Source organism: Carassius auratus, chromosome 13 (genome assembly GCF_003368295.1).
Source record: "Carassius auratus strain Wakin chromosome 13, ASM336829v1, whole genome shotgun sequence".
Taxonomy (NCBI): Eukaryota; Metazoa; Chordata; class Actinopteri; order Cypriniformes; family Cyprinidae; genus Carassius; species Carassius auratus.
The window spans coordinates 4,814,973-4,838,415 of record NC_039255.1 but is presented as its reverse complement, the minus strand read 5'-3'; the positions used below and the strand labels follow the sequence as shown (position 1 = coordinate 4,838,415).

The following is a 23,443-nucleotide window of genomic DNA, read 5'->3' as shown; positions in this document are numbered from 1 at the left end:
GCGCACTAAGGCTGCATTTTTAATCCAAAATACATTAACATTATATACGTATGCAGTAATATTGTGAAATATTATTACAACTGAATTATTTTCTATTTGAATATACTTTAAAATGTAATTTATTCCATTGATGCAAAGCTGAATTTTCAGTTTGTTTCAATGCTAGTGTATGTCAGTGTTTCTCTCATCCACTTGGGTTCGATATTTATATCAGAGTATTGTGATAAAGAGACTTCCTCTAGCTTGTCCTATGAAGGACTGGACCTGCTGTCTCTTACTCTGGTCTGTTGTTTATAGCTGTGAAAGGACAGGGTAAGATCACAGCAGGTCAAAACCACTTTAAGCGCTGACATATCTGTGCTGTTTGTCCTCTGCATTCTAATACTCTAAGCCACGACTTCTCCAGAAGACTTATTTACATGCAGACACCACTGGAATCCAACTACAACAAAAGGTGTGTGTTTGAAAGAAAGAGACAGGGAGAATTCATGAATAACCACACATGCAGCTATGCAAACACTTGGATGGAAATATAAATAGTTTTTTCTGAGGAAAAGCGTTGTCTGCCACAGCTAAATTTGTCATTCGCAAAAGATTCGAAAAAATTTTGAACGCTTAGAAAATGAAATTAAGGTAAATTCAATGAGTCCCACAATTTGTGGTGTCATTCATGTCTCTAGCACAAACAACTACAGCTACATGTAAAAAGTGCTCACAGAGTTACATTACATCATGTCCCTTTCTGGTACGCTTTGCATATTGTGTTCTTTATATATAAACAGTGTCATAATTGGACATTGCATATCTGCAGTGCTAAACAATTTCCCACTAGGCTTCCATAAAACTGCACTCAGGGCTGTAGCTTGGGTTACCAGTGGGCAGGTTGTACCAGTGGGCCCTGTTTGAAATAGTTTAATTTGAATGTTCATTCTATTTATTTGTGCTATTTAAACAATGTTTAAGTTTTTTCAATTTGTAGGTGTCCAGGTATAGCACTGCAAGGTCGTCAATGTAAAATAAAATATACAGTCAAACCAACATTTATTCAGACACAATCAACATTTCGTACATTATCACAGTTTATTTTCTGTAGTTTGGAAGTTGGTAATAAAATATGTCAAGAACTAAGAGTTAAACTGTCAGAACCAATACATCTTGACAATGTCAGATAACTTTGATAGAAAGGTGTGTAATGGATTACAGTCAACCAAAACTTCAGACAAATGTTAGCATGACAATATTTAATATATAACTGACAATACTTTGTTAACCAATTACCAAGCAATGCTTAATTTTGTTCAGCCTGTGTTGTAAAAAGTTTGCATTAGAAATTAAAGAAAAAACTAAACATGGTCAGGTCAAAGTGTCTGAATCATTTTTGGTCCCCAATTTTTTTTTTTTATCAATTTCACTTGTAGTCTACAGTATGAAGAATTTCAGGGTATAATATGTCACAGTTTGCTTTATTTTGTTATACTAACTTACATAAATGACCTAGTGTCCTGCACCCACTAGTAAAACAATATAAACAATTTTATCTGGTGTCTGAATAATTTTTGGTTTGACTGTGTGTTAATTCTAGTTAAAACTACAAAGCAATTCAGTCAAGAGCAGTGAGTGAATTTCTTTCTTTCATTTTCTTGAACTAACATTAAAGACACAGACAGCAGATAGTAAATAAGGCGCGGTCACTTTAAGATACAATGCATCCATTATAATGATACACATCCGATTTCTTTCTCAACTGTTTACCTTCACTTAAGACATACACTATTTCAAATCTTTTTCTGTTTGTTTAAACAGCTATTTCTATTTGTTCGTTCAGGTGCAGGAGGATGCAAACTTCCTGAAGAAGAGCTCGGTTCGGTGTTGCTGTCCATGAGTCACAGCGCACGAGTAGCTTTCCCCACGTCCTGTGACTTTTTTGAATGTTTAAATTGGGAAGGTTTAAAAACACGTGAAAATTATAAGCTTTCGTGACGATGCACAGCAGTGGCCCGTCAACTGTCCTGAGTGTCTTTTTAGGCTGGCCTCAGCCAGTTGGATGAGATCAATGGCCCTGACTGCACTACAGGAATTGAGGGAAAAGTTGGAATAACTTTCTATTGTAATCAACAACATGCAACAGATGATTCAAATGTGGAAAATTCCTGTAAATATACATTGACGGAACTGGTCCCTTAATCCCAGTCCAGCTCACTTCCTGTCCCAGATGCTATCCAGAGAAGCAGAGACAGAGAGCAGAAGTGTGTAGGAACACCATTAACACAGCCGGGGGAGGAGAGATGGAGTGGAGTGGAGGGGAAAGAGGAAGAAGAAAAAGAGCCAAGCGGAGGCAAGAAGAGAATATGCATGAAGGAGATCAATGGTACAAAGGAAAAGTAAATGAAGAGAAGAATGGAATAATAAATAAGAGAAAGGCTTGCAAATAATTCAAAAAGCACACAGCACACAAGCCTGTGCATATGAGATGATCTGGTTAAAATCTGGTTAAGTGTGTTGTTCCCTCACAATTCTGTGTTTATATCTCATAATTAGTTTTCCCCCCTTGCAATTCTGAGTTTATATCTCACAATTCAAACTTTTTTCTCGCAAATCTGACTAATTCAAATCAGAACTGTGTGATATAAACTGAACTGCAAGATATAAACTCAGAATTCTGACTTTCTTTCTCACTATTACAAATTTACATCTCACAATTCTGAGTTAATATGCAATTCAGACTTTTTTTCCTCTGAATTCTAAGTTTGCATTTTACAATTGCGACTATTTATCTCTTAATTCAGACGTATTTTCTTGCAATTGTGAGTTTATACCTCACAATTCAGACTTTCCTTCTCAGAATAGCGAGTTACAACCATATCTTGCAGTTATATAAAAGTTAGAATTGTGAGATAAAAAGTCACAATTACCATTTTATGATTTTATCTGGAGGCAGTCAACATTAATAATGGTTCATTAACTATGGCTATTACAGAATCAGATATAGATTTAGGGGCAGCTTGGGGCATTTTATAAATGTGTAAAATCCTAAAGGAAAATGTTGAAAATTGTTGCCAAAGTGTAATACTGTACCTAGTGTTAGGGGGTTGTTTAAATCGAAATAACCAACAACATCCTAGAATATCCCAGCACAATTTTCCACTTATTTTTTTGTCTCCTAATATTAATTCAATCCTCATATCTCTCTCGGTCTGGCCTCCTGTCTATCAATGAAATCACAGATTATCATCACAGATGGAGCAGCCGATTCTCTTCAGTCATACTGAGAATAATAATCCTCAAACTGTGCTAATCTATGTATGTAGATGAAAAAAAACATTCAAAATGTCCCCTGCTTGAGAATCAAAATCCGGATAATTTTATTTATCATTGTGCTGTGTGTGTACTCACTTCTTACAGTGGCCGTCCTGGTGCAGTTATAAAGAATGGCAAGCTCTCCAAACACCTTTACTGGTCCCATTGTGCACAGCTTCAATCCTTCTTTAGTCACTTCAACTTTTCCCTCTGAAAAAAACACACCACAATAGTAAACATCGCAGTAAACACTTCTAAACAATATTTAGGGACACACTTAATAAGTTCTGTTCAAAACCAGATCATAACAGTCAGAATAATAGTGAATTTCAAGAAACCTGGGAAGAATGTCATCGTCAATTTAATCTAAAAATTAAAAATATATAGAAAATATTTTGATAAAAAAAACTAAAAACAAATGTAATATTTAAACTGGAAATTGTTTTTTAATTATTAAAAATTTTTTTTTAAATAAAACAAAAACAATGCAGAAATTGTTCAAACAGATTCATGTACATAATTATGAACATAACAATATATTATCACCAAAAAAAAATTGTTTTACTTAAAAAAAACTTTGAACAAAATGACTAATATATATATATATATATATATATATATATATATATATATATATATATATATATATATATATATATATATATATATATATATATATATATATATATATATATATATATATATATATATATTCTTAAGGTCACACTTTATTTTAGGGTCCAATTCTCACTATTAACTAACCATTAACTATGACTTTTGCCTCTATTAACCCCTTATTTGCTGCTTATTATTAATAGTTTATAAGGTAGTTGTTAAGTTTAGGGTATTGGGTAGGATTATGGATGTCATGCATTATATGTACTTTATAATCACTAATAAACAGCCAATATGGTAATAATAGACATGCTAATAAGCAAGTAGTTATTAGTGTGAATTGGACCCTATACTAAAGTGTTACCATAAAGTTTCATATCAAGCATTTTCTTAAAGAACAGTCAGTCGCCTTTAGTGTAACTGTAACATTAAAATACACCTGTCTCTCTCCCTCTCAGAGGTGTCAATGTAGATGGCCTGATATGATACATTGTGAGCATAATAACAGGAAGTCAAGCAGCTTTTCAGCAGCTGATCACACAGACAGGTGACAACACAAGTGAATGACCATGTGAGATGAGAGAAAGTAGTGCAGAGAAAGATATTGAAAAGGTGTGAAGGTCATATCATAGTTGTAGAGGTGAGAGATAGTTAGATTTGAGAATGTAAGAGAATGAGAGAAAAGAGAGAGAGCTGATGACCCTTCCCTTATGATGGACTATTTAATTATCATTAATATTCAGCTCTGGCAGAACAGGATTATGGATCAGAATGACTTCCATGTGACCTTGACCTTATCAAACCTTTCTCTGCATTTACTATTATCATGGTTCAAAATTAACTTTTGCCACACTTGCCAACGGCGAATTAATTAAGAAAATTTACAGGCAACAAAAATCGTATTTAACATCTGCAGACAATGGAATTATTTTGATGTTTTAACTTTGCATGCTTTTGACAAACAGCACCACTCTTTGTGTGACTCGCAGCATCACATTCAGCATGAACCAGTCTCCATCTGTCTGCGATATTTCTGTTTTAGTGGCTTAATGCGAGAAATATTCTATACTGTATATGTAACCATATGGAGTTTTACAGAAAATTGAATAAGGCATTCTAGATGAACGGATAACACCATTTCCTCTGAGAAAAACGATGCAACAGATGTTTTCCTGAGTAGACTCTTTATGTCTTTGATTTGAAAAACGCACATCACTTACATCAGAAAGAGTCTGTCTATCATTTTTACATTTTTAAAAAAGCATGTAATGTTGCAGTTCCAGCTGGCAAGTCATTCTGTTTTATTTACTCACCAAAGCCACATTTTACTCATTTATATATTCTGCACTTTGAATTTTATCCCCTCATTATGACATCTCAAATGATTAATCAAAAGATAACAATTTCCAGCCACAAAATTTTTCCTTCAAAATATTTTTTTTTTTTTTTACTCAAGTGACAGACTGGTGCCACCACAGAAGTTTCACCTCCTACTAGACAAATGTGAGACGAGGGCTGAAACACAATGCTGTATTGCTGTTATACAGTATGTAACAACGTTTTTGTGTGCTCCATTGACTCTAGTGTGCTAGTGATGCAGCTGTAGTCGTCTGACGGGTTGAAACTGATTTTGATGTAGCTTCTCAATAATTAATATAACAAATTGTCATTTCATGAACTGGAACAGCTTACTGATAGTAGTTTTCTGCCCACAAAATCCCATTGACTGCTGTTGCTGCTCCTGTCATGTCCTAACATATTTACTATTTTACGATTGTAAAATAGTGACTTGCCATTAAATAAATAAAAATATTGTATATGAACTATTCCTGTCTTATATATAACAGAGATTTAAGAGTGGATTTGTAATATTTAAAATGAAAAACCTTCAATACCAGCATTATGTCAAAAAACAACCAAGCACATGGATTCATGTCTAAAACTCAAGCATATGTTCTGTCCAACATTTACTTGGCGATAATATTTTACCCAGCATTTTTTAGTGTATGTCGTTTAAATGTTTGAGATTTATTTATATTGTATTAATGCTTTCATTCAGCAAGGATGCAATAAATTGATCAAACTGACGGAAAATACATTTATAATGTACATTTATCAAAAAAACAAAAAAAAAAACTTCATCAAATAAATGCTTTCTATTCATCAAAGATGAAAAAAAAATCTATCATGGATTCCACAAAATAACTAGCAGAACAACTGTTTTCAACATTGATAATAATAAAAGTTTATTGAACACATGTATCTTAAAAGTTGCATTTTAAAACATATAAAAAACTAAATTTTAAAAATATTTTTAAATTGTAATTATAATTAGTTTAGTGTAAGCATGTATACAGGAGAGAAATATGATCATTATAGCAAATTCTTTAAGATCATAGTCAAATAAGCGGTTAGAATATGCAAATATCTTCTCTGGTAATGTTAGAGTATAAGGTAATATTCAAAACAGGCTAAGAATTGATTAAAACGTGACCCACTACAGGCCATAAAAGTCTGACATAAAACTAGACTGATTATATGAGCCATTAAATAATTAAATATGAACACAGCTTATTACCACTGCAGGACACAGTTAAACAGGACATTCATAAAGTCATAAAAGTATTTAAGCCTATAAATCTACACCATGTAAATTCATTACAAATACAGTGAGGACTGTGAGAATGAACAGGGTCAAAGTTGTAACGTTCAGCCCAGAGTTTTATCATACTGAAAAGCTGATGTCGTTTTAAGTGTCTCAAATATTTTTTCCCAAAGCTAATACACCCACCAGCACAGCAGGAAGTAATATTGTCCAGTAGCGTGACCTCCAGTTCCTCCTTTGACAGACACAGGAAGCTATGACCCAAAGGGTCAAGGACATTGCTGTGAACAACTGATTACATTTCCCAACATCCGCTAATGTGCTTCTCTGTCAAAGAATGGAAAATAACTTGCAATGCCACACAATGCACATACACTCACTGACTGACATGTTAAGAGCCGGCAGTGTAAGGCAGGTAACCTTCTGAGTTGCTCATACTGTTTGCTCTGTCATGGTTATTAAGCACTATTGTTCAGAGCAGCTCCTATTAATGCCCTACAGCCAATTATATTTTACCCATGATTCACAGAGATAAGAAGAGGAAGAGTGAGAGACTGAGACGTTTCCTTGACATGGGCTCTACTAAACAAACATTAATAACAGATGCGATGTGATCAAACAGGCAGGAATGAAATAATGCATGAAATGAAATAAAGATACCGAAAGGCCACCGAAGACAGATATTACATGATGAGAGACTGTGTTGTGTTTACTCTGAAATGAACTCTGCATGCTGTACATCTGAGTAAAACAAAACACTGAGCAGGACATAATGCAGGGGGTGACTTGACTTTATCCACTGGGATTTCATTGGACTGAGACAAGATAGTACACAGTGCTATGATATTATTGGTTTATATCATTTTTTCCTGCTGCTCGTGGCTTTGGTTACATCAGAATTTTTTTTTTTAAAGATTGTTCTTTTTTAGTTTTTGGTTTTTCTCTGTATGCATTAAATTGATCAAAATGACAATAAAGACAATGGCTGCTAGAAATTCAGCTTTCCCATCACAGGAATAAATTACCTTATGTACCTACATATAAAAATATAGTAAAAAAAATAAGTACTGTCATACTTTTCCAATATTTACTATGTATACAAAAGTAAGGTATCGGTTCTACTGGGGATTCATATTTTGGATAAATTCCCACACTAAGAGTTGGTAAAAGGGATTAAAGTGAATCTTTAAAAAAGATTTAAAGAAAAGAAAGCAAGTGAAATAAAAAGACAACTGGAGACAGAGACGTGAGTTAGGATGTGGGAGGATAAACAAGTGCACACCTGTAGACTATAGTGGAATAATTCATGGGACATTGTTCATTAAATTGGTTGACCAAATTGCAAGACGGGTTCAGTTGTCTGTCATATTAAGTGATCAGAATAAAAAGTAGCCATAACCTTCAGCATAGCACAAGGTAAGCCTCAAAGCCATAGAAGTTCTTCAGATATCAATGTCACATAAAAAGTTCCAAGTGCTACAATATTTACTTACGGATAAAATAAAAAAAGTCCATCAAAGTGACAGATAATGATTATTTGTAGTATCTCTGCACACACAAAGTGGACATCACAGGATATTCCGCCATCATTCCAGTTCAAAGCGAATGTATATGTTCCATTAAAAGTGCATTGAAGTGTGCAAGACATTAATTTAAATTGTATTTATTTACAGAGGTATATAACATCACACGTTGTCCAGCGCAAATTCATTCTGAATGTTCTGAATTGAAGTAAACTTCAACAGATTTCCCCTGCTCAGGGAGTACTGAGCAATGAAAACTGTGTAGAGACCATGTCAATGGGAACAAAGTTCATGCACAGAGCTCACTTCTAATGAGCTCAATATCTGAATTAGTTGTGTTAACAAAGAGAGACATGCTAAATGTGCAGAGAAGGGTCCGTGAGAACTGGAATTGAGAACCGCTGCTTTAGAGTACAATGTGTCCTGTGGTCAGTCAATTCTTTTCATCATTAAAGTCAGGATGAAATCATTTTTCAGATTCCTAGTCATATTGCACTTGATTTATTTAGTGTATAACATTTTGAATAAAATAAAGTGACTAACCCTGCTTTTTCAACCACCTGCTGTAGCTCTATTCTGCTATATAATTGACTTTTTTTCAAAATTTAAATGCCACCCTAAATTTTTTTCTTATTGAATATCGAGTCAGATTTCAGAATGTAAAATATACTGGCATATATCTGCAATTTCTACATATTGGCACTGGCTATTGGCTAAATGGGTCAACCACTATTACAGAGGTTAAAAAATAATTACATTTTAATTAAAAATTAAAATGTTCCCTTGTATGACATGTATGAGGTCAGTTTTTATTTCATGATTGAAAACTTTCTCCAAATGGTTCCTGGTAAATGACTTTTTGGTAGTTTGAAAACATGCATCAGACACACACATGCTGCAATTTTAGAGCTGACATTATCTATAGTCATTAAGTATGTCTTTACTTATTCAGATTGGGGCTAATAAGCATGGTGACTTCAGCACACAGGCTAATATGACATTCAAGACACAATAATAACATGGCATCATTTCCCGTCCTATCATAAGGCCGAACTAATTATCTCAGCTAAAATGTCCCTCTTGTGTGATTGAAAGCTTAAATACTTTGTCCACCCATGATATATCTCATCAACAAAAGCTTCTTTTGTACCATAAAAACACAGGACTCGCTTAATGTGATTTTGGGCTTCAAATGGAAATGCTGGTCAGTTTAACTCGGATCACTATTATTCATCTTCTGACTGCCACGGGTCATCGAGGAATGAGGACATCAAACAAAGATGCATAATTCCAAACAGACCTTACTGAGCGTACAGATAGGGTACAACACATAACATAAGCTAATAACCGACGAAGGGTAGAATAGAATCAGGCCTAAAGGTACACACATGGTAAATGAGAGAATTAAGCAAGAACAGCTGGACTAACGATTAACTAATCAGTAACTAACGAGAGCTCATAACAGACATGACAGGAACTGAACTAAACTGAAGATAACCGTGACACCGACCTCCATCACTGACATTGTACTCTGAAATGTAGACCGCGATTTTGATGAAAGGTTTATCTGAATAAAGGATTCCTCCAGCAAGTCATTATGTATCTCACAAGCTCTTCACTGCTCTACCTTTGCAATCTATATTGTTTATTTAATCTAGGACCTCATTTACAAAACAAATATACAAAAGAAAATTGGGCATACGGTTGGTTTCAGCGCAAAACTTGGAATTTATCAATATAAACGTGAGCGGTGGCTACGATCAAATCTTACGTCTGGTCTCAGCTCGTGTACGCAAGAGTGTTACCTGTACTTTCACACAGCATAGTAATTACGGTGGAGAATTGTAGAATGACAGCATTTTGTTCATTTTTATTTTCCTGACAGCCAAACAAATCTCATTAGTCGATAATTTTTTTTTTTTTTACAGGGCTTTAGCGTAAAAAAGAACATGAGGATTCAACCGTCGCATCATGCACATGTAGCGCTTCTGTGAAAGAAAAACAAACAAATTAAGTCTATAAAAGGAATAAAATAAATAGGATCACACAAAATATATAATAGGCTACAATATAATTAACAGATTAACAAAAGGATTAAAACACTGTGCAACTAACAAGTAGGGCTACGCTTGTTTGTGTGACACTCTTAATGCATTTTATTTATTTTCTTTCCATCTTCATTTGATTTAATCCCTCTGATCGCACAGGCGCCTCACGCACAAACAAACAACATTAGTTCTACTGTTGCCTGACATATCAGCCATTCATCATCAAACTAAAATGCAGTCAACCAAACAAAAGTTACACTGTTTATTTTAAAAGGTTCACTGAAAAATCACATTTTTGCACATGGGAAGGATTTCATACGGATATTAGAGAATGAGTGTAGTATATATTCATGTTTAGGCTACATAATGAATAATAGTCATGTAGACAAATGTTACAAATATGGCAAAAATGGAAACATTTGGATTCTTGTGGTATGAGACAGGCTTGTGAATCCACTGCCATTTCAGTTTTACTTAACATTTGTATGATGTTTATAATAAATGCCACAATAGCCTAACTTGTGTTTTATTTTTCTAGTTTAATATATAATTTTATAACTACTTATTTTTCACTCGTTCTGTTCTGAATACCGTTAAATTTAAACTATTTGTTGTTAAGTTAGGGGAACTAAATAAGCTGTTTATATTTACGAGTATTTTAAAATTTTAGTCTCACATGTTCATCCTGGAAGACAGAAACCCTGCCATGAAAAGTTTGTTTTTCTTTCTAATAAAAACTCCCAGAAGAAAAGTCCTCGTTCTCCCTCTCTCCAATCTCCCTGAATCCTCTCTGAATCCTTTGCTCTTGCTGATCTATGCAAACAACTGAATGTGGCAAAGCTAATGCTGAGAGAACATATTTAATTGATTAAAAAATATGTCTTTGTTTTATTTTGTTTGTCTTATTACTACGGAACAACAACAGACCCTAATGTATTCTGGGACTGTATGCAGCCAATATCCACTTAGTCTATCTTTCTAATTGGCTTGTGCCAGGATATAGTGTCTGTGTTGGGCAAGTTCCCAATTTGTACCACAAATCTCTGGAGCGTGACTAACGAAATCCCTTAATTCAAACCAAGTGTTCCACCATTCCCTCAGGAACATAAAGAGGAAAGACAGAGAAAATCCTCTGACCCTAAGAAAACACAACAGCTCTTTTCTCTCATTAAACCACAGAAAATGACAGATGTATTGACTGATGTAATTATTTCAGATAGAGGGGGCCGACACAATCCTAACCTGGCTTCTGCAGGTGTCACCAAAACAAGATCAAATATATAAAGAATATTCCAAATGACACTTAAACAAATATATAAATTAAATGATAGACCATGTCAACAATGATTTAAAAAATATATCACATGGACAGAAAAGTATGCTTGTATGTATTTTGACTAAGGACATACTCTCATTCATGACACTGCTTAAATGCGCTAAAAAGTCATGTCATGCACATTCTCACAAAGTGCATGCTAAGCATTTACTGTATTGCATACAAGTACCGTCTAATTATTTTTGTGCAAAATAATGTGAAGCATTATTGAACCTGCATGTGTCTATTTCATATATGTTAGAAGGCCATTATTGTGTATTTCTGAGAAATTAAACTCTCAAAAATATGTGCTTGTGTTAATTAATGATATATGATGTGTAATACATAATATATAATATAACTTATAATGATTCATCCCCAGTTTCCTAATAAAAACAAACAAACAAAACAACCACCACAAATGTTAAAATATTATGTTAATGTCTTCAAATCTGAAATGCCTATTCATTACTCAGTAAGACATCTGGGCACTTCTCAAATTTTAATTTGCCTAATTAAGGAAGTTGAAGGGTCTGTTTAATACTAATTAAAATATATATATGGGCTTTATAACACTAAAGCCACACTAATGCTGTCTTCATATGCTATCGGAATTATCGGTATGACTTTAGAAGCTTTGATAGAAGCTTTATAGTTTAATGGGACTTTTTGGCAGCCTGATTTGCAATAAAAAAAACCTACACATGGTTCAGAAATTATGGCCAATAAATGATGACAGAACTTTCATTTTGGGTGAATTATGCCTTGCTAAACATTTTAAAGCACAAACTCTTTTCAAAAGGAACTTTTCCGTTCCTGTCTCTCACCTTCCATGACATAGACGAGGGAGCCCACATCCCCTTCTTTGATAATACAGCTGTTTTTGTCATAGTCCACTGGATGCATACAGTCCACTATTTCCTGGATCTGAGACATCTCCAGATTCTTCATGAAGTCATTGTCCAGAATAGCTGACTTGATCAGTTCCTTTGACCTGTGCAGTGCAGAAAAACATTGTTAAAAAGATCCATGCAATTTCTTTAACATAGTAAAGACAATGACTATGCCTGAAATAGAAACTCACTGATTATTGCTCAGAATACACTAAATACTTTTCAAAAAATTATTTGTGAAACAAAATGCGTTATGCAACTATAACATGACCTTATGAATTCATTATGATTATGTGCAAATTTAATTATATGAATGGTGTTCACTTATCATTTTTAATCTTAACTTTTGGCAATTCAATCAAACTATGAGTAGAGTTTTTTTTTTAAACATCTGATACTATTAATATTATTAAGCATGGCTGGCAGTTTCATTCATCACATGAAACTGGAATTTAATGCAAACACATTGCAATTTATGAAACTGCATCTAATGCAATATACTCTGTTGTACACATTTTGTAGTGTGTCATCCAGGTATTAACATTTGCACACTATACATGATTATATACAGTGTAGACAGTAAGAGCTGAATGATATGGTAATCCAAAACATAGTCAATGTGAATCCAATGAATCCACAAGGAATGTGGGTTAGAAAAAAAAAGAGATTAAAGGAAGAGGATATTTCAAGAGCTGAAAGTAAATACACAAAATCTGCTGGACATCACAGCAAACAAAAATCAGACTACCTGAAAAACCAGGTTTGCATCACAGACATACACAAAGCAGCTCCTCTGCTCTTGTTGTCCTGGACTTAAGCCAGTCTTCTGATTTAGTTGCTTAAACCCACAAACGCTCACCTATGAACCACACAGTGTTTACATTCCACAGACATGCTCCGCCGTGAGCAAAAACAGACCTTTATTTTTAAAGATGTGTGCAGTACTTTACGAAGAGCTTTTTTATTTGACTCAGACACACGGACAGTCTCATCCTGGGGAAAATTGTATTGACTTTAAGATATAAAAATAGAAAGAAATGAGACAACTTTTGACATGCATTATAACAAAATTAAAGACCAATAAAATAAAATAAAAAATTATAACATGGCCATTAGAATGAGAGTCCAAACAGCTAATGAAAACAACACAATAATCCAAACGCTACAAAAATAAATAAATAAATAAATTACACAACTCCAGTCCATCAGTTAACATTTTGTAAATTGAAAAGCTGATTGTTTTTTAGAAATTAATCCATCATTAAGCCATTTGAACTTTAAATGGTTGCTTCTGGCCAAAATAATATTTTTCTATCTATAACAATACCTTCTCCAGTAAAAAAAAATAAAAACAAATCCATCCCCTGTTCTCTCTGATCAAAATCAACAACATATTTGGCCAGAACTTAAATCTACATTTAAATCTACATTAATTTGTATTTATTTTATTTTTTTATGGATGTCAAAACATAAACCGACATGCACACTAGACACAATAAATAAGCAACCAGAAGGTCCTTAAAGGTGTTTACATTCAGAGCAATATCTGAGTAATCCCTCCAAGACTTGTGTGGTATTATTGTAAGTCGGTCTGGGTTCTAGAGGACACTCACTTTCTAGTGGAACAGTCAGGGAAGACGTTATACATCCAGTAAAAGCAGAGAGATCACTGGCCTCATTTACAGCAGACGACCTCCGGATCATCCTGTAACCTTCCCAAACTCTGTTTTACTCACTGCCTTTTTCAGGAGGACATTCACATCACAGGTCAACAGACTGTCTCCCTTAAAAGGACAAAGTATGCTAAGGATTAAACCAGAGTAAATCTGAGAAAGCTGTGGACATGGAGCTACAATGGCTGAACGTCTGTGAGAAAAATTCTTATTAGTAGGCCTTTCATTTGTCTTGCAACATTGAATATTATTTAAAATACTTGAAACAGGAGAATGAATTTTGCAACATCAACACTGTTACTGAACCGAAATGAATCACTTTCTCACATTATGCAGTGAAGAAGCCTGTGCACAGAATTAATAATCAATTCTCGAGCCAACCAATTCAGCACCACTGCCATGGACAGCACCTGATAACGTCGCACATAAGAAGGTTTATATTAAGCAGCCTTCTAAGGTATAGTTCCGGGAACACGCCTAGAAATTGTACACCTTCAGTTAAGGCATACCTTTAGAGTCTTTGCAGCGTGCTAAGAGACAACGTTATCAGGAAACACAGACCTGTTTATTACTGTGAAGCTGCCTCGAAACAATCTGTATTGTATGAAGTCTTATATAAATAAAGGTGACTTGACTTGAGTTAATTATGTTACTGGTGCGGAGAACTGTCCCAAGGTTCTGTATTAATTCACGTACTCTGGCCTCACTGAAAGATCATTCTGTCCTCACTGGAAAGCCATCAGTAGCTCCGTGGTCATCTGTAGATGTGTGTGCTAATGAATTAATGGCCATATCTTTCTCTGTTTGTTCTGTCAATTTTCTGGGCAGAATGCTAAAACAGGAAGTAAAGTCTGACTGAAGATAACAGCTCATACTGCACATGACAGTGCATAATAAGATGAGACAAATGAATGACAAAGTTGATTTATTTCGAGGCTGCAGAATGAAGCTGCAAATAATCTGTCCTTTATTTTTATTTTTTATTTTTTTGTATGAAATCTGCGTTGCAGATAAAACCATGTTGATGCCCTTTAAAAAAGAAGAAAAAAACATATTCAGTTGTGACAGAAGTTAAAATGATTTATATAGCACATTGAAGCATGGCAGCTGGTTTGAGCTATTAGCTTCTGCTCAGGGCCATCTTAAACCAGCTCATAACCAACTAAAGACCAGCTCAAACCAGATGTCATGCTTCAAAACACACCTAACCAGCATATTCTTCAACATGGGTGCTTATGACTATAAATACTAAATGTTTTGTTGTGGCTTGCTTTAGCCATATTCTGACTCAGTGGAAAAGAACGTAATCTTTATTTATATCCACACAACTGAAAAAAATAGTTTCTGGCACTTTTGTACAAAGTCACAATAGAACAGCCTTGAACAATCAACCTGAATCAGTCTAGTTAAGTCTAAGTTCCAAGTTAGTCCACTACGCTGCCATATATGTATTTTCTAATATGATAATAGGTATACAAGTAATAAAACTAGAACTAAATCTAAAAAAGAGTGGTTTTAGTTATTGAAAAAGCCAAAATAAACCATTTCTAATATTCATGTTTTACAGACTCGTGGTTCCCTCCTTCTGGAGATCCGACCTGCAACATCGCAGCTTTAACCACTACACTAAGAAACAAGTTTTCAGGAACGTGTGATGAAATGTCATATCCAAAGGACAAAGGGTCCAGTGCAGACTTTTCTATTTCAGAGCAGAACTTCTGATCTCTGATGTTTCAAAAGACTTCAGACAGCCCTGGTGTCAGAGATGAATTCAGAAGAGACATTTCAATCAAGACTTCAAAAAAAAAAAATTCTGCTCTTTCATCTTTTTAAGTGTATCAAGTGCCAATGCAAAGTTAAATGCAAAAAATAATCAGAAACAGGAAGAAACAAAATGCAATTACGAGACAGAGACACTATAAGTGACCTTCCAGTAGCAAAACATCTCCACTGAAAGAAAAGGTATGCCACTCACTATTATGCATTTTGACAAAAGCACAATTTGCATTTACTTCGAAGAAAAAAAGAAAGCAACAGGACAGTGGATACATTAATGCATCAGCAAAAAAGACACAAAAAATAAAGATAAATGGATTTTCATCTCCCTGACCACACACAAAGATATAGAATTCTCCCAACACATGAGCTTTCGAAGAGTAAAGCAATATTGATGCCAGTTTGTTCCCGTCTGGCAGCCCAACACATGCTGTTATGAAAGCTTTTTTCTTTTAAATCTTCATAATCAATCCTTAAAGTGCTGTTCATCTCAAGATGCAAGCAGAACAGAAGAAAAGACTCTGCTGTGATAGGGTTCAAAGGGTTTTTCTGTACAAAAAAAGGTTACGTTGTAAATTAGTACAGTGTTGAGCTGTCAAATGTCAGATGCACAGCAGATGGGGCAGGCCATGCGGGTCAGAAACGGAAGAATGATGTTCCTCTGCTGCCAGACCACTAGATGCAAATTAATTTAGAAGTCTGTGTGTGTTCATGACAGCGGGCTGAAATGCAAAAATCCTTCACTTCCAGGGGAACTGTTTAGTCTGATTAGGTCCTCTGTTCTTGACAGTGTCTATTTCAATTAAAACGCAACATGACAAACTGTGTGCCTAATAACAGCATGCAAATAGTGTTCGTGATCCACCTGCTGCATGATATCACACTGCTTTGATAAGCAAATTACCAGTCCGTTAAACAAAGCAGTTATTATAGTCTTTGGGTATTTCCCACATCAATGTTCCTAACTGCTCAGTACGGACATGTTATTCCTGGTTCAGATGTTGCCTTGTGGAAAATCAAACTTTCTTGGAGCGTCATCAATGAGATGCTTCAGCAAATGTCAATGAATGGCATTTTGAACAGAATATAATGACATTGCCTCTGTACATTTTCAGATTTACAACAGACATCATAATGATTTCCACTGTGCAACCTGCACAGCCCATGTTATTGCCTCCTTTTCAAGAATTTTACCATGATAACCATTGCCAAAACCACATAGTTACTCCAGTGAAAAAAAAACTGGGTTAAAATAATAAATTTACTATAGCTAGTATTTAAGTTAAAACTATGGCCATTTTTATGGATGATGTTCTGAAGAACAACTGTTGAGTTCAGTTAAGTATACAGCATGCATTCTTTTCTTGCCTATATCTATGCAAAAAGCAGTGTGAAATGATTATACAGTGTCCAAATACACAGTATGACACACTATGCAAATATGTGGTGTACTGAGGCATATTCTGAAGTGAAGCTTCTTGTCTCCTTGTAGGGATCCATCCATGTTACAGGCTTTAAGCTAACCTTGGGTTCTGTGGGAATGGATTTTGTCAGATATAAAAGTTGAAGAAAAAAAAAAGAAAATTACTGTGATCTGGTTGGCTTTTATTTAATTGTAGGAAAGTTGTTCCTCACTGTTACACTGCTGTTGTTTCCTAGTGATATTTGTAAGCTACTTTATAGGTTATTAATTAATATTTATAGAGCTTTATGAGGTATTTGATGACTTTAACTTTAATTCAACATGTAATTCGTCAAATAACATTCAACTTTTTAAAGAAAGCATAATGTGGTACGTAATAACTATACTTTGTATTAAAATTTAAAGTTGTATTTAAATTAATAATTTCAGGTATAGGCCTACTGAATGCTTTTATTGATGGTTTAGTATTGGATTACTTTAATGTCGTATTTAATAATTTCAATGTTATATTTTTTTTGAGTTAACCTACTTGGCACTCTTGTGGACGCTGGGCAGGGTCACGTGACTCAGCTGCTGGACGTTGGCTGGTTCGGCGCTGATCGCCTGGCGTTTGGTGCGCTGATGCTCCTGCAGCTCCGAGCGGCTCTGGACCTGTTGGGTCGCCGGGCGGATCACGGAGCGGTACTTATCCAGTTCGTTTTGCAGTTTCTGAATGAGTTCGTCTTTCTGATCCAGTTCGAGCTCCAGTTCGTCAATGAGCGCGTCTCTCTGTCTCAGTTCTTCGATTTTCTCCTGAAGAGCGTACTGGAGGTCGCGTAAAGTCCCCATCATCATCCCTTCTGAACCGAATAAACCTCCCAGAACCGCACTTTTAGTAACTTTACTGGTGGAAAAAAAAACTGTGCAGTAAACCAGCGTCTATTCTACTCCAAAATGACCTACAAATCTACAAAAACGAGAAGTACCTTTGGGGGGAAAGGTCTCTCAGTGTAGGCTATCCGTGTTAAAAGAGGAAAAGGAAAGAATCAGCACTCAATCCCTCTGAGCAGCAGAAATCCTCAGCTCTGACAGGAGCGTATCCGTGTGAAGCTGAGCGCGCGTCGCTCGTGGGCAGTGACGTGATGAATGAATGGAGCTCGAGACTCGCACGGAACGCTCGCGCGGGTCTCAGAAGAGCGCGGGATTCCTGGACAGTCAGTATTACGCATCTTCAGCTATGTACACGTGGTAACCGTCAACTTTTTAGGCAAAACCTTTACAGTAATGTAGAACTATAAAATATCTTAAACTATTTTTGTAGCATTTGTTTCTTGCTAATTGGTTTTCATACACCTAATTAAAAGCTAAATTAAATTAGAATCTCTAAAACCTGGATATGTGAGGTCATAAAAGTCATACATTCCAAACTTTAACACAAAACTCAGCTATAATGACTTTTCTTGGTTTTAAGACAAGGTCGGGCAAGTTGTCAGATAGGCTACTTTTCGAATTATAATAGAATTAATAAAATACCATTTCTTTTGGCAAAAGAATGGTTTGATATTTCTCTGTTACCACCACAGACACCTTGTTGTAGACCCTTACTGTTTTCAAAAAGCCTATAGGTTATTTTATGGCAGGTTTCCATTGTGACAACTAAAAATAAAGTTTTTTTATTGGAATCTGTGGTCCATAACATTTCCATGGCATCGCTGTGGACACCCACTTTTGTAACCTTTATTTTTAAGATGTGTCTTATTCTTTGACTGTAATGACACGAATTGATCAAATGCTATCACTTGCCGTATGAGTCTACACAGATATTGCCTTGAAAACTAAACCTACCTGAGAAATATTCATTCATTGGAATAAAATGTTAGCCCTAACCACCTCTAATATTTATCCTGTCTCCACTGAGGAGAGCCTAGCTTATAGAGATGCATCAATTTATAGAAGGACATACGGCGCCCTCTGGTGGCAGACAATGAAAGACGCACAGGAACAATGAAAAGATCCGAGGGCTAGTGATTTTTATAATAATAATAAATAATAATAATAATTATAATAAAACCTTATTTATATAGCACCATTTTTAACCAAAAAAAAAAAAAAAGTTACAGACTGTAACTATAATATATAAATTATGTGATAATAATACTCTCTGAAGAAACAGCAGGCTGATCCAACAGTCCAAGCAACGTCCAAGAAACAGTCCAAGCATGTTGTGCATCTAATCTGGTTCTGCACTGCAGTGTTCTCTTTGCAAGCTTTAGCTGATTAATAAACTAAAAACAGTATAAGCAGGTGAGCATGAATGAAACAAGCCCTCAATATTTGCAATCTGAAACCACTAGTGAAAAGATCCCAAAGGCCCATGACAGCACCCAGATGTCTATCATTCTTTGGATAGTTAAAGAAGTCAAAAATAACACACAAAGAACAATTAATCTAAACAATGCCTGAAAATAACAATCAAGGAATGCAATATTCATTCATTTTGCTGTTCGTTTCCATCTCTTTTTTTCACTGTCACTGTCCTTGAAAGGACCTCTCTCAGAAAAACAGGCTTTAAATTTCACCTCTATAAACTCTTCCTGCAGGGTTCTACCTCTGTCGATCAATGGAAAGAGGATCTGTTGTAACATGACTAGTGTGGCAGCCCTTTTCCGCCACAGACTCACATCTGCCGCCATTTTGTCTCTTTGGGACCCTTACAAGTGCACCAGCTCTTTTTTTAGATGACACCAAGATCTCACTTTCAAATCATGAGGAGACAAACTCTCCATTATTCCTTAATTAAATAACCATTCACTGGGAATTCTCCTCTGAAAATACATGTTAAGCTTAAGGAAGTGTCATTAACTCGTATTGTGAATTAAAAATTGGGATACAGCACTTCTCCATCACTAACAGGATGCTCAAATTAGGATTCTCATTGCAATTATTGTCATTAGTGGAAAAACTCAGATGATGCATGACAGGGCAAAGTTTGTTTATCAGCATATGGTCGCAGTGTTCATTAAGCTGCAAACAGCTTTTATCCCTCGGCTTCATCCATAATTAAATCGTTAAGGTAGGAGTCATTAGGCCAGTACATCTGTCTTCATACTACCTTCATACTAAATACATAACTGCACATACTATTCTCCAAGGGTGAGCATTCCTAAAAATGCAATTATGAAGACTATTAGGTTCTTTTGGTTATTAGTGATGTGAAGGCCCTTAACTAATGGAGGAAAACAACAGTAGCAAAGCTTCTGCCTTCTTGTGGGTGAGGTGATGCTGATGTTTTCCACAGAGTCTTTTGAGATTCAGCCTAAACACAATTTGTAACTTGGAAAGCAAGGATTATAGACTGAGCCTGTGGTGGCATTTAACTCATGCAAATACGCTGAGTGCTAAGCTGTATACAGAAATACAGTTGCATTTTATGTGTGTGTATTAGGTGTAAGCATTTTTCCAAATAATTTTGCCAAAAGCAATAAGCAAAGTCTTAAACTTATAATTTGCAACCCTTAGAAAGTTCAGTCAAATCCTCTACAAAGATGCTCAGAGAATCGGATGGATAGGGCTGATGGGAGGGGAAGCATATGGTCAAACAAAGCACTTTCTAATGGCGTATTAAATATCCTGAGACAGGCTCTTGGGCGCTACACGTTCAAACCCTAAAAGCCGATAATGCATGAAGCTTCCTGTATTCAGAGCCCTCTGGGAGCGGATGATGATGATGCTTTAGATCAATGATACACTCTATATCCCTCACCTCTTCCTCTCTTTGAAGTTTCAGAAAGATGCTCTGTCATCATGAGTTTCTTCATTCATGTCCTGAATCCTCAACCTCAAATACACTTAATGATCTACAGATAGAATCAAATCAAATAATGTCAAAGAAAGAGCAAACTATTCAAAGTTATGACTCAAGACTTGTGCAAAGCCATGAAGCATTAATTGCATATGTTAAATAATTGCAAAATCTCACCTGTCAGATTTGGCAACTCTCCTAAAGATTTGGTTTGATAAATCCTGGTGCGTTTGCGGTTCGGCTGATATTCCCTGCGCGCGGTGTGTCCGCGGTCCGATCTGCGCGCTCGGTAAAACGGACTGACATTTGTGAAGCTTTCTCTTCAGCTCGTGAATTTCGTCTTCCCGCTCCAGCAAACGTCTTTCCAGATCCCGTATCCTCTCCTCCTTCAGCATTAAAATCTTGGCAAAGTCTTCCTCTATGTCACTCATTCTGAGGTAGTAAAACAACTTTAATCCCTTTATAATCAACCAGGCGCGCTCTCAAACTGTATCACGCGCCCAGACGAGCTCTGGTTGGGAAGCTCCAGTGTAAAACAGCTGATCTATCCACGTGTTTACAGTTGGAAACGGGAGTCGGCGTCGGTCCAGCTATCGGACACTTTTGTCCCAAACATCCCCGTGCAAATGAACACACCATACCCTGTACAGGCTGTCTACTCATACACGGGTCTTCAGAATAGGCGGAGTTTAACTTTTGTGCCGGGGGGTGGGTAAAGTGGGGGGATACAAATCCGCATCGGAAACTGTAGCCTATATTCTATATACCACTAGGTGCGTTTACACTGACATTTTAAAGCGACGAGACGGTTTAAATGCACTTACAGTAGCCTATATTAGAATGGCAGCAGTGTTAAATGTACTGTCAAACGCGCACTGATTGATATGACAACTTGCTGTGTCCAATACATGAACGAACCATTCTTCGAAAGAATCAGATTCACTTTAATGAATCGTATCTTTTCAATGAATCGGTTACACATTCTTTTCAATTCGAATTTAATCTGTCCAGACAGTTACCAACTCACTGAACCGAGTTTTTTTTTAACATTCCCGATTTGTAGACCATGATGAGTGCGCTGAGTTAGACTGAGGGCGGAGGGATGTTAGTTATGAGAACGCATGAGATTTTAAAAATAGCATTTTCAGTTTTTTATTTTTTTATTATTATTTTTTTTTTCTGCAAACCCTTTTAGTTTAGAGAATAATTTTAGTATTGTTTGAATTTAGGCTATGTAAAGGCAAATATGATTTATATTTTTATGACGTGATTCATGGCTGCAACAAAATGAACTAGAACAAGTTAAACCATAACAGTAAAATTACAAAATAGCAGTGAAATCTTTGTAAAAAGAAAAAAAAAGAAAAAAAGAAAAAGAAAAAGAACAATAGGCCTATCATAAACAACAGTGTGAATTTAGTAGGCCAATGCCACGTCGGAATGGCACGTAACGACGTTACGTTATGACGTAAAGACTGATTCATTTTTCTCTGAAACGAACTGTTCAAAAGAACCGATTCGCTGAAATGAACCAGAATTTCCAACCTTAATGTCAAAGAGAAGAGCGAACAAGTCTGAAGTGGCAGTTCAAAAGGAGGCATGTAGGCTAATGCATGCATGCTAATCTTCTTTAATACTGTAAATACATAATAGCTGAGATAACTACAGAATTATACGCAAAATATAATTTAAATAAAATATGAAATAATGAGTTGCAATTTTTTTCACAACCTCAAATTATGATAAAACAATTTCAGCTCTGCCCCCTTGACAGTCCCAAAATCAAGGTCATGTGATGAATTAATCCCATCCTGTAATATTTAGTCATCTATAGATAGCCTAGATTGATCTTAAAAGAAAAACAGTTTTTCACATTATTTTATATTGTGAGTTGAATAATGCTTTTTGATATTATGGCAATAGCAGCCTTATTTCTTTCCATGATCACCCTGAGAGCTATACAGTAGACTATTGTGCATTCATGACCATTCAGCCATGAAAGCATCATCCCTCTTCATGTTCAATAGAGAAGGACTGTCAATTAGATGCAGGCATAGAGAGAGAAAAGGGTGACTAACAATCTTTTTGTTTTTCTTTGAAAGGCACCCAATGCACAGAAAACTTATTTAATTTTTTTAAAAAGTAGCCCTAACCATTCTATCATAAAACAAATAGTTCAAAGCCAAGCCATTGTAAATGCAGATAAACACACACCCATGAATATGCCTTTATTATTAATGCTATATCCTAAAGTCATATAAAACAATACGCCAGCTAGGCTGCATGTTAAAAGTGCTTTGCTAAAGGTACCATGCTAAAAAGTTAAAACCACTGTGAAACAAAACCTAAAGTGGCTAAAGCCTATTAGACAGAGCATAACAAGAAACAGTAAGATTTTATGGCTGTGCAATTATCTTATTTTGTATAACTATTTTATTTATTATTATTATTATTTTATGTTATCATTATCAGTTAAGCAGGATTCAAAATCTGT

General features: G+C 35.4%; 1 protein-coding gene across 2 annotated transcripts in view; it reads right to left on the bottom strand.

The window, feature by feature from the left end:
• Positions 1-21,380, bottom strand: part of LOC113112406 (cGMP-dependent protein kinase 1-like) — a 51,100-nt gene extending 29,720 nt beyond the window's left edge. The window contains exons 1-3 of one of the 2 annotated variants that reach the window (XM_026277954.1): positions 21,127-21,380; positions 12,231-12,397; positions 3,394-3,507 (exon numbers count right to left, since the gene is read on the bottom strand). In XM_026277954.1, coding sequence (XP_026133739.1) covers positions 3,394-3,507; positions 12,231-12,397; positions 21,127-21,380 — 535 coding nt within the window. Of the gene's footprint in view, positions 1-3,393; positions 3,508-12,230; positions 12,398-17,697; positions 18,003-21,126 lie in introns of those variants that run through there. The other variant, XM_026277952.1, reaches the window with a different exon arrangement.
• Positions 21,381-23,443: the final 2,063 nt, after the last annotated feature.